Below are 13026 nucleotides of genomic sequence, written 5' to 3' on the forward strand. Positions count from 1 at the left end.
TATGGACCCTAGTGGGTGCTGTTTACCATCCCCCATAGGTACCAGCGGACTGGAAAGAAGCTTATGTGATCTGAGTGCAATATCCTGCTTCTTTCCAAATACAGCACAGAACGGTTTATTGAATATTTTTGCCCATGTGCATCACATACTCACTTATCCGCTAGAGGCTGAGCAAATCCCTCTGGGATTGCACAGGCCTATATTATAAATGGAGCACACCCCTGTGTCAGCTCTTGGCATGGGATGTTGTTGCAGATGCTGGGGTGAGAGAGGTGTGGGACACGGCTACCTGAGGGGGATTCCTGGGGAAGATGCTTTCATCTCAGAATTCACAGGTACCCTTGTCTTGTTGAGATATTTACCTGCTCAACAAACCCAGTGGAACGGGGCATGATGGGATAAATAATAGGTCTGTGGTCCTTTCCGCTCTGCACAGCCAGTAAACATCCAAGAGCCTTTGCCACAGAGGATGAGTTCGCTTAAATATCATAGGCTAAAATGTCCCTCTTTGTGTGCCGTCCCGGGCTGATGGCCTTCAGCCCCAAATTTGCTTTATTTCAGTGCCACAGTGGATCCTTCAGGATGCACAATACAAGGCCAAATTCTGAGGCCCTGGCCCATAATTTACCAGACCCCACAGAGGCAAACCTGCCGTTGGAGTAAGAACTGAGTAAAGACTTTCAGGAGCCAGCTCTGTGTTAATGCAGAGACACTGTCACCTGGTCCTTCGCTTGCCTTTCAGGGCTCTGGCTGTTAACAGGGGAGCAGGGGCTGTTCCCTGACTTTTATCTCCATGGATCTCCTTGGGCTCCTCACTCAAACAATTATACAAATTTTTCAACATGGGTAGCACATCTTTTCTCCTAGCTTCATTTGAGAAGTTGGCTCAAACATTATGCCAAAAACTCAAAATAGAATTCAGCCAGAATCAGACACCCAGCATGTGTAATTCTCCGTCCCATTCCTTAGGCATCCAAACATTTTCTTTGTTCTGGCCACTGCTGTGAATGAGCAGGTGTTTCCATCGATCTGCTAACAAAGGCGCCCAGGTCTTTCCCCTGTGGTGTCTTCTAGTTGGGATGTTTCCCTCTGGTACGTGTTTAGTCAAGGCTTTTTTTTTTTTCCCCTCTCTCAGGTTTTGAGCAACTGGGTGAATGGGGAACTCCCTAGAGCAGGGACTTTCTAGCCTGGATTTCGTTGCATTAAGGAACTATGTCATAAATAGACAGTAAAGGGTTAAGAAATTCACTTAGTCTAGCTGACACCTGACCAGAGGAAACAATTGGAGTACAAGATTTTTCAAGAGGAAGGAGGGAAGTTTTTCCTTTGTTCTGTGCTGGAGTGAAAAGATCCAGGAATCAAGCAGGGTACTGGAAGGAATAAATTAGCTGATGTTTATTTCCTTTTGTGACTTTTTTTGCATAAGAGGGTGATTTAAATTGGGTTTTTCTTTGGTGTAACTTTAAGGTTTTGCCCAGGGGGACTCCCTCTGTGTTGTGAATCTGTTGTCTGTGACATTTCCTTGCATGTTAATCTCACTGAGGTTTTCATTTCACCTTTCTTTTTCTTTAATTAAAAGTCTTGTTTTAAGAACCTGATTGATTTTCCTTGTTTCAAGATCCAAGGGGGTTGGATCTGAATTCACCAGGAACTGGCGGGAGAAAGGGAAATTAAACTCCAATCCTGCTAGGAAAGGGAGAATGAGTAATTTCTCCTTGGTTTAAGATCCAACCAAGAATTTTGGTTTGTGTTCACCAGGGAATTGATGGAGAGGGGGAAGGAAAAATTTCCAAATGACTTTCTCATAAACATGTGTTTAAACCTTTTGGTGCTGGCAGCAACTGGATCTAAGCTGGTAATTAAGCTTAGGGGTTCTTATGCAGGTCCCTACATCTGTACCCTAAAATTCAGAGTGGGGATGAAACCTATGATAGGAACAATGATTGATAACCAATATCCACACTCTTGTTTCCCACTGGTGCCTATTAAGGTTTCCCACATCAGATGTGTAGGAATTATTGAGGCAAGAGGCACCATAAAATACGGACTTGGCATGAGTAGGGTCAGTCTTCATCATTTATTTCTCTGAATAATGAACATGTTATTTGTCAGCATGTGAAGAGAGGACAATCTGCTTCACTCATGACAACAACTTCCAATAGTGCATGTAGTGTCTCACATTAACATTGTGTCTCCATCCAGAAATATTTACTGCAACCAACACCCTAGAGCTTGGGAACATACAGGAAGTCAGGGGAACGTACGTTACATGCAAGGGACACCGTTCTGCCTCAGAGTTGGACACCTTCTCTTTTGGTCCATGTCAGATTTCAACACAACTGACTTCACCAACTCCTCCACCTTTATCCTGCTGGGCATTCCTGGCCTGGGGGGCGCTCATGTCTGGATCTCCATCCCCTTCTGTGCTATGTACACCATAGCCATCTTGGGGAACTTCACCATCCTGTTCATCGTGAAGAGGGAGACGAGCCTCCATGAGCCCATGTACTATTTCCTCTGCATGCTGGCCATCACCGACCTGGTCCTGTCTACGTCCATCCTGCTCAAAACACTGAGCATCTTCTGGTTCAGTTCCAGGGAGATCTATTCCAGTGCCTGTCTCACCCAGATATATTTAATCTAAACCCAGGGTGCCTTTAAGTGGTGTGTCTGAGGGAAAAAATCTCAGCTTGGTTACCACAAGTGTGCATTGACCTTCCCACATTGACCGAGTGATGAACTGGGTAACAAATTCATACTGGTTGGTGTCTGAACCAGGGCCGGACAGTACAGCTCTGGGATCCTAGGTTAGGGAGCTGGTGGTTAGTTTGCTCGTAGCCTCTCTACTGTTGGTTCATGCAGTGGCTGGTCAAAGAGCCTGCACGTAACTGCAGCTGGGAGTGACCCTGCCTGTGTGAATGCTGGTGGAGGTGTAGGAGCAGGTCTGCAGCTTGTCACAGCATCACACTGACAGAGGGATCCCACGCTGGTAAGTCAGAAGGCTCAGTGGTACCCAGTTCTAGGTGACACGCTGGGGGGGAACCTGTCACACTTTGCTCCTGAGCTGCTTCAGTCTCCGAAAATACTCTGGCCCCTGTCCATACGTTCCTTCCCCAACCAGGCTGCTCTGAATCCAACAGCACACTGGTTTCCAGTTCCTTCTCCATGCTCCCCATTCATCCCTGGCTCCCACAACCTTTGAGATGCCCTATGCTCCCTGAAATTCTTCCTCTGCAAGGGCTGAAGTGCCTCTCATCATACCTGCCTCCTTGGCTGGGGGGTAATCAGTGACTGTGTTACTCACCGATGATAACATCTCACCCATAAGTGGAATATGCCAAGGCATCAATGTGCAGGAACCACTGGTAGCTGCCTGAAACAGTGGGCCACAGATGTTAAACCCAGGATGCTCTGGGACCATTTGTAGCCAGCTCTTCTAGCCATCAATAGCAAGGGTTGTACGAGATTTCATTGGCTAAAGTCATTATTTTTCTCACTTAAAACATTCATACATGCAGTGGGTCACAGGATTCCTCAGCCTCGTGAAATACTCACCTAGTGTAACATTTCAAAGGGGCAGTACTCACATGAGAATTTCTCCCCATAGGGGCTACATTTAACAGTCATGAATAGAAAAAAATGCCTCCCGTAAGCCCAGGTAAGAGTTTTCAGGAAAAATGCCTGCAGCTGACTCCTGGGGACATGTTCGTAGATTCCAAAGCCAGAAGGGACCAACGTGATCACCTAGTCTGTATAACACAGACCGGAGAATTTCCGCAACATTTTTGCTAGAGCAGATCTTTAAGAGGAACATTGAACCTTGATTTAAAAATTCACAGTGAAGAAGAATCCGTCAAGACCCTTGGTAAATTGTTCCAGGGGTTAATTACTCTCACCCTTTAAAAAATGTACACCTTATCTCCAGTCAGAATTTCTTTATCTTCATCTTCCAGCCACTTGATACTGTTACACCTTCATATGCTAGGCTAAAAACTCTATTATTAAATATTGGTTCCCCGTGTAAGTACTTACAGATTGTTATTTAGTAAACTTAACCATCTTTGTTAAACTAAAAAGACTGATGGTGAAACATTGACTGACTGATCTCATGGCATTGTATTTTCTGTAAGATTCTCCATCCTCCTCCTCCTGGATCCCAGAGATTTGCTTAGTTTCTATCTGTGCTTGCACTGTGAGCAGGGTTTCTCAGAGCTGTGTACCATGATGCCCAGGTCCCTGTCCTGAGTTCATACAGTTAAGTTAGAACCCCGTAAGCTGTTTGAGGAGTTCAAGATTTTCCCTCCAGTTATTGACATTGAAGTTCATCTGCCATCATGCTGCCCATTCACCTTGCTTTCTGAACTCCCTCTGAGGACTTCTCTGGATTTGACTATAACCTAAATAATCTTGAGCCATCTGCAAATACTGCCACTTCACCGCTTACCTCCCTTTCTAGATTGGTAATAACTATAAAATATTTACCACAGTATTTGTTATAAAGTGTGTAACTCCACTCGTTGTGCTTCTCTCCTTTCACAGGCATCGTGAGCATTTCTGAGACCTCTCGATGCATCAACCACTTCATGGCAGGTTTCAACCTCACCCCCTCTGACCCTTCAACATTTATCCTAGTGGGCATCCCTGGCCTGGAAGCTGCCCACATCTGGATTTCCATCCCTTTCACTGTGTTCTACTTTATCAGCCTGTTGGGAAATTTCACAGTTCTGTTTGTTGTAGGCAAAGAGCAGACCCTGCACAAGCCGATGTACCTGCTGCTCTGCATGCTGGCGCTCACAGACATCGGCATGTCTACCTCTGTCGTGCCGAAGGCACTTTGTATATTTTGGTTCAATTTGAAAAGCATTACTGTGGGTGACTGCCTCACCCAGTCATTCCTCTTTCACATGGTTTCTGCTATTCAGTCGGCCGTCCTCGTCATAATGGCCTTCGATCGTTATGTTGCCATATGTAACCCTCTGAGATACAACACTATCCTCACCAATGCACGAATAGTTAAGCTAGGGCTAGTGGGTTTGACAAGAGCTGTTCTCGTCATGCTGCCCGGGCCCCTGCTCCTGATCAGGCAGCCATTCTGTGGCAACCACATTATCCCCCACACATATTGCGAGTACATGACTATGGTGAAGATGTCATGTGGGGACATCACATTCAACAGGACATATGGCGTGGTGATAGCATTTGTAGGCATCGGGTTAGACCTGACGCTCATTGCCCTGTCCTACGGTCTGATCATCAGGACCGTCATCAGAATGTCCTCCAAGAAAGACCACCAGAAAGCCCTCAAGACCTGCACAGCCCACATCTGTGTGATAGTGATTTCTTATACTTCCATCCTTTTCACCATTCTGATTAACTGGTTCAATCAGGGTGCTGTTCTCCATGTTCACATCATCTTGGCCAACCTCTATTTCCTTGTCCCCCTCATGCTCAACCCTATCATTTATGGGGTCAAAACCAAAGAATTTCGTGACATAGTGGGCAAATACATCTGGATAATCATCTGGGGCCACTGACTTTAAACCTGTGTGACAAGAGGGGGAAAAGATATCTTGTCATTAATCAAGGGTGCTCTGTACCAGTGAGTTTTCTACTATTAGTGTTGCTGAAGCATGCAGTTTTAAACCAGAAGAAATGACAGTTTGTGTGAGAAACACAGAAAATCTGGAACTAAAGAATGATTTCTAGGATTTCTTGATGCTCGGAGAGAGGGGATGCTGGCGCCATCTATCACAACATGAAGCAGTTCTTATAACCTCCCAGCTAATTGGGATGTTCTTTGGGAGGAATCCGAAAAGTTCTGTGAGCTGCATGATGTCCATTTAGCCAGGCACGAAGGAAGAGCACGCCTAGAAATGAACTGTGAAAAACAAACAAACCCTTCCTTGGTGTTAAGATGGTGCCAAATTGGTGTGGCCATGCTGAATGAATGCTGTGAGCACAACTTGACATGCCTTAAACATGACTGAAGAACTGCAGAGGATCCTAGGAGCAGGGTCCCCTTTAAGCAGAAGCAGACTTGATAAAGGACTAGAAAAGCCTGTCTGTGCGATCGATATTGAAACTAGTGGTTAGTAAAAATGGGCCCATGCAAAAGTAAAATCATAGAGCTATTAGGGTTGGAAGGTCTTCTAATCCAAACCCCTGTTCAAAGGAGGGCCAATCCCCAAATGACCTTCTCAAGGATTGAACTTATAAACCTGGGTTTAGCAGGCCAATACTCAAAGCACTGAGGTAGCCCTCCCTCCAAATAGCCCATCCATAATGTTCCAGCATGGAGTACAAGCCAACCTGTTTAAAGTGACACTATGGCAAGGACACCATGCAGAGAGCCAGAGTGAATGATTGACGAGTGAGTAAATATGAGTGGTCTTTGTTTGGTAACCCCGCCCCCCCCCACAGCCCCTTCCAAAATACTAATCAGCTAAAATTAATAACTACGTGCCCGCTGGGCATGCTTTTCAGACATGTGACTTCTTTGAGGGAAAACAATTATAAGAATCAAGCAAAGTCAATTACTGTCCGAGAAGAGACAAGGGAGAAAAGGGAGAGGGGATTCCTTAACTGATACTTGAAGATGCTGCTAGACAGAGTAGCCAAAACTCTGCTCCGTGGGCTCAAAGTAGGACTGTGACCAGAAAGGTTTCCAGGCAACCAAGGCCTGGTCTTGAGGAAATCCAAGACAGACCAGAGGGCTGAGGAGACGGAATCTGGAGGGAAGAAGTCGTCCATAGACTTGGTAACCACCTTCTCAGTTTTCCAAGCAGGAACTGTGTGAGGCTAGCACAGGGGCAGTTTGTGGATGTTTGTGAAAAAGATGTTCGCTAAGAGGAAAGTGTCGCGCTTGTTGTATAGTTCTTTAATGTTTAACATCGGAGTTATGTGCTTAATGTAACCTTTTACCACTTGTTTAATTACTACTCTGATAAACTGCTGCGTATGCAAGTTAATGACTGTGGATCTCTTTCACTGGTAGGACAGTGCCGTGCTCCACTGGAAACCATTAAAAGATCCACGCAGGGGTGATAGCCCTGGGCCCAACACTTGGCTCTTCAGGTATGACAAGCACTCAGGCAATGTCAATACCGGCCAGATAAAAGTGAGAGGGCCATAGAAAAAGGGGGCAGACGGCTATATTTGCCTGTGTTTGACGCACTGTTTAGTAAATGTAATCACAGATTTTCATCCCAGTCAATGGACAAAGGTAAAAGTACAGATGCAGTGCTAAAGTGTGATTCAAAGAGGGGCTTGGCGAGTGGCGGGGGGCAAGAGGGGTGGAACTGGGGGCAGAGGCGGGGCCACACTGAGGGTGCTGGAGGGGCTTCCGGCACTTGGGCAAGCCTCCCCAAATGCCAGAGCTATGCAAGACCTATGCCATTTTATCTTCCTTGGGGCAGAGTAGCGATAACCCCCTCCCCAAAGAGCTCTAGGTCAAAACGCAGTGGAGTGGGAGGGATCTGGGCTCCGCTACCAACAACTCCCTGCATGTTACAGGCCTAATCCCTGACCACTGGGTGGCACTCCCCTGCCAACCAGCCCCAAGAGATGGGGTTTTACAGGTCTCTCGATATAATAAATGCACAGCTTTCCAATCATTTTCAAAGCTGACAGGAAGGTGTTGATCAATTAAGTGTCATTCAGCAAAATATGCGGAACTATAAAGGCCAGCCCTCACAGTTCAGTCAAGCCCCAGCAGCCGGATCGAGCAGACATCCCTCAGGCTCAGGAAGCTCGAGACTGGGAAACTCCTGCGACCCAGCGCAGCTGCCTAGACTGCCCGGAGCTCTCCTGCGCTCGCTATCCGGAGGAGTCCCCGGAGCTCCCCCATGCCCGCTACCCAGAGGGGCCGCCAGGGCTTCCCCGCTACCCGGAGGGGCCACCAGGGCTCCCCCCGTGCCCGCTACCCGGAGGAGCTGCCGGTGCTGCCCTGGCCCGACTATCCTGAGGAACTCCCAGAACTACCGTCCAGCTCGGGCGCGACGAGCCCATGCTCCTGGACCCTGAAGAGGCCGACGTCAGGACCCAGGTAGGCCCCAAGAAGGAGGATGGAAGTGGCCCGGGGGCAGCTGACCCCAGTCCGACTGCAGCCTTGCTGGAGGCTATGTCAGTGTGTTGTGGCCAGGATCCCCACTGACTGAGCAGCGGATCCTCAGACACTGCTAGGGCTCCCGGCTGGGATGCAGTGGAGTGGGAGGGCCTGCATCCCCCCTGCCACCCATGCCAGGGTGACAGACTCCCCCTCTCCCTGGCCTGAGGACGCCAAAGCCTATCATTACCGCTCAGCCCTATCCAGGGCCTGAGCTTCCTGACTCAGTGTTTGCTGCCCCGCCCTGACCTAGGGCCAGGCTCATAGTGGTGATTAAGGCTCAGCCCTGCCGAAGGACCTGAGCCCTTCCCCCACAGGGCAGGCGATTACCGTGAGGACTTCCGGGCTATATTTCTGGACCCACCGGTGTGTATTGAGCCAGTGTGGCTCCCCTCCTCCTCCCAGACAGGGTTGAGCCCCGGCTGCACTTGTGTACGCACAGAATGGGGGTTAAAAATGGGGATGAATAAATTCTGTTATATGAAATTTACAGGTGGATCCACAAAGGGAAAACAAGGACACTGTCGAAGTTAAATTCAGGACTCACAATTTGTCAGACCACTCTTTTTATTAGCATAGCACTCTGCTAATACACCCAGATAATGTGAGCACCATGCAAGACCCACACTACTTTATTTTATACAGATAAAAAGGACGCGAACTTGACAAGATAACAAAGGGAGCAGAACTGACAAGTTTACCTGAGGCTAGACATACACAGTTAATTTCCTTGCTAAGTTTTACCAATCTCTGACTAATGTTCCACCATTATCTTGAGTGGACTCATTGTTTATGCCTTAATGTTTCTTTTCTTGACACCTGTATTTCAACATTCCTCATTTCTGCTTAAAGGTACATACAGCATTTCTTTAATCCTTTCTATTTTTATAATATAATTTCTTCTACTTTCACAGCACCTGGCCTGGAATAGAACAATCATTGCTGCTATTGTTGTTATTGTAGGCCCTAAACAAATCCAAATCCAGCAATGTAAAGTGGCAAAGGGAGGAAACACGAGGAATGTTACACCCCCAAGTAGTGGTAATGAGGAAAATAAGGACTTTAAGTATGTTCCCATAGAAATCTGTACTACTAGTCCCCCATGGGAATTTGGCAATATTGGTATATGGTGTATGGATTGAAGAGAGGATCCTAACCTGGTAAAAAATATCAAATTTATCAGGAAATATTGCATGGTATTCCTTAAAATATGTCATAATGAATGACAGTGGAAAACAGTCATCCAAACATGGGGTTTGTCACGGACCACTCCCCTCCAAAATATATATATGTATAACTCTCTGGCCTTGTAGGGTGTTTGAGTTATGGGGTGCCAGAGTTAGGGTGTGCTGTTACCATGTGTAATCATAATGGTACTGCTAGAGAGAACAATCCTTAGGCTTGCAGTTATGTACAGACATACTGCAGATGGCAGAACATTACACACAGAAAAGAAAGCCATTGTCAATTGCTAGGCTGAACAGATTGCCAGACTCAGTTTGCCCTAACAATCTGAGCCCCTGGGATCAGTGACTCATTGCTTCACTCCCAGGGGACACTCTCAAGCTGAAGTTCTCCAGGGTCTATTTTCTGCTCTTCCTACTGCTGGTGGAGCTGAGGGAATTGTCTGGGAGTCCTGCCAACCTGAGAGTCTGCAGGGAATGTACAGGGGAATCATAAAGGTTGCTCTCCAGGACACCAAGTATGAGACATGAGATTCATGCACTCATCCTCAGGACTCTGCGTTCTTGTCACTGTAAGGAGATTTCCTCTCTCTGCTGACTGGATTTCGGTGAGTTGGCTGTTTCTGCATTAAAGTTAGTGCTGAGATCTCAGGAAGGGTTCAAGTCAAGAAACTTCTGGGCAGGAATTCAGGAGCATGGCAACTTGAACTGTTTAGTATTATCAGAAACTACCAAGGGATTTACCTGGTAAATTGGAACTACAGCTGTACTGGAAATAGTTTAGACAAATATTTGTTTTTTAAGGTCAATTCCTTGTCTCTACTGTGTCCTCTGCTAGCTGTCTTAGTAGCTTCCTCTGTTTGGACTGTCTGGTTTTCCTCTGGTTCTTTCCAGTTTTCCAATTCAGCATCTTCACTGCCCTGTTGGTAAATACAACCAAAGCCTCTGCAGTGGGTACGTGTGTAACTAGAGGGTTCACAACAAGAATGGGTCTCACACTGGCCAGATTCTGCTCTCACTTTCTGTCTGTAGTGAGACACTCTAGATTGGCACTGACCTCCCTGAGAACAAAATCAGCCCGTGTTTGGAATCCCCATCTTTTATAGCTGGTCTCAGAGCACCACATAAATGGGTGGTTTCCGTCAGTGTCTTTGAGCACCCTAACAGAATAACGCTCTGTGCAGCAGGATCAAAAGCTGTGATTTTGCAGCTCAGGGCGGAAAGTTAAACACAAAGGGTGATTCTGATCAATGGCAAAACTCCCAATATGTCCTGGAGTTCACCCTAAATCCACATGTAGGGACTTAAATAAATGGCCTGATTTACACCAAACATGAACCTACAGACTGGAGTCATCCTGTTTCCTCTAATGGTAGACAGGAGAGTTTCTGAACTCTCAAACACACAGGCTTAAAGTATCAGAGGGGTAGCCATGTTAGTCTGGATCTGTAAAAGCAGCAAAGAATCCTGTGGCACCTTATAGACTAACAGAAGTTTTGGAGCATGAGCTTTCGTGGGTAAATACCCACTTCCTTCCTATTACACAGACCAAAGAGGCGTAACGAGTCCTTCTGAGGCAGGGGGGTGTCTCAGACTGTAACGTAACATGGACCACACACTGTAGCAGATTCTCTGACATCCTCCCCCATCTGAACCATCCCTCCTTCTGTGAACAATCCTACTACTGCCTCATGCCAAGGTCAGCAATTGCCAATATGGAAAAGCAGCCTCAGGAAGTTGCTAATGGGCTGCAATATGCAAAAACTTTGTGTCGTTTTGAGGAAGAGTTATTCACATTGGCTCCTTTTAGTCTCCACGTCCTCTCTCCCTCTGTGCACAGGTTGAGGTGTAACCTAGTCTGAGGAGGTATTTCTGTGAGCTGTCGCTGTGGGGACAGGCACCTGGTTTTGGTCCTGGATGAGGGGTAGCACTGTGTGGCAAGGCTGGAAGTTGTGGGGGTGGAGGACTCACATGGACAGGCAGGCAGTGCTGGGGGTTGTGGGAGCAGGGAGTGGGGTGTACACAGAGAGGTGGGCAGAGCTGGAATTTGCAGAGGCAGGCAGAGGGTGTACATGGACAGGCGGACAGTGCTTGGTGTTTTGGGGGCAGGCTGGAGGTGTACACAGACAGGTGGGCAGCACTGGGGGTTGTTGGCGTAAGCAGGGGGTACGTGGAAAGGTGAGTAACACTGGAGGTTGTGGGGGCGCAGAGCAGTATTTGGCAGAGCTGCTGAAATTAAAATATTCTTTGCGATTGTTGATCCAAGGCCAGTGCTGGGACCTTTCCTGGCCCGGAGTGCATGCGGGCAGGTCTCAGAGTCTCTTTCCTCTGGCAAGCCACAGACTTGCAGCCTGGGTGTCACCAATTTTCTCAGTTTTGTTTTGAATTGTTGTTTTTGAATGTAATTTACGTAACCTCAGGCATTTCACCAGTGAAAAGAACCACTGATCTTTGCTCCTCAGCTGGTTCAATCTCCCAGCATATTCTGACGCCCAGTCTATAATATCCTTCCCCATCCCAGGCTTCCTCAATTCCAACAGCATGCTGGTCACTGTGGTTAGATGTTTGGCTGCATGTCTGTGTTCTCTCTGTGTGCTGTCCCAGCTCTGCACAGACAGCTGGCACGGCAGACCTCGACCGAACTGCCCAATGACCACAAGATCCGTTACGGGATGAAGGCACCCAGCCAGGTTTATTGTTGATGAAGCACAGTACTAGTATTCTGCAGACTCTACTGTACCACTAAGACATGTTTGCCAATAACAATGGACCAGCTCAGTAAATCACGGGATTTCCATTCCTCCCTCTGAGATAGATCTTTTACCCCAATACAAACAAGTTACGTATTGCCACTCTGACGTAGTTAGTTACTGCCCCCTGTTGTAGCTATTTATCACCCATATCCTTGAACATATTGGTTCAGTCAAAACCTCTTTATTACGTACTGTCATCCTGACCTAATATTTTAGGAGTGGACAGTGTGTTCCTGTTATCCTTGGGGAATGTTTTTGTACCATCCTTGTCATTGCAATGTTCTGGCACCACTTGATATCGGGATGTGTTTGCATGAGTGCTCTGTGCCTAGCACCTCTTAGGAATGTGTATTTCAGCAATAACAGCCCCATTCTTGCCAGATTCTGTAAAGAGGCCTTGCCTCTTGCTCACAGCCCATCTTTGTTTTTTTATCAGTAAAGCTTTGACTACTATTCTAGCCCACGCCTCAGGCCTCTGATACAAGGGCTTATGTCTCAGGCTCTCTTCCTACACATTCCTCTACTTTTTGTCTTTTTATGGGGAGGATGTTTACCCATTATCTCGGAAAACCATAATGCCTGGACTGAAGATGGTCCACTGGGCTAAACACTGTTATGTGGCCACCTTACTTTCCCATCCACACATTTGTGCCCCATCTGTTCCTTAATCTGCACGTTCCCTCATACCACCAATGGACAGATTTTATTTTCCAATTGTTTTTAGTCCCTTTATGACTGAGCCTTGGGGGCACTTTTAGATACTTAATATGTATGGGTAATATGGATATGATGTGCATATGTGTGTGTTACAGATGGGTATGTATGCGTACATAGGACAGCATTTATATCCAAGCATAACAACCCTTTTCCAGTCTGGGTGGCGTAGTTTGGCTCTGGTTGTACTGCAGATAGCAACTGTTAGCATATAGGCTTGTTTGTCAGCCTGAGATTGAATTTTGGGGTTGACTTTTTCATACTTTCAGGT

General features: G+C 46.9%; 1 protein-coding gene across 1 annotated transcript; it reads left to right on the forward strand.

The window, feature by feature from the left end:
- The first annotated feature begins 4583 nt into the window (after window positions 1-4583).
- Window positions 4584-11777, forward strand: LOC116829816 (olfactory receptor 52D1-like). Its single transcript, XM_032788859.2, is given in 2 exon segments — window positions 4584-5513; window positions 11718-11777. Coding segments are annotated over 2 exon segments (990 nt in total).
- The last annotated feature ends 1249 nt before the right edge of the window (window positions 11778-13026 follow it).

The sequence above is a fragment of the Chelonoidis abingdonii genome, chromosome 1 (genome assembly GCF_003597395.2).
Source record: "Chelonoidis abingdonii isolate Lonesome George chromosome 1, CheloAbing_2.0, whole genome shotgun sequence".
Classification (NCBI taxonomy): domain Eukaryota; kingdom Metazoa; phylum Chordata; order Testudines; family Testudinidae; genus Chelonoidis; species Chelonoidis abingdonii.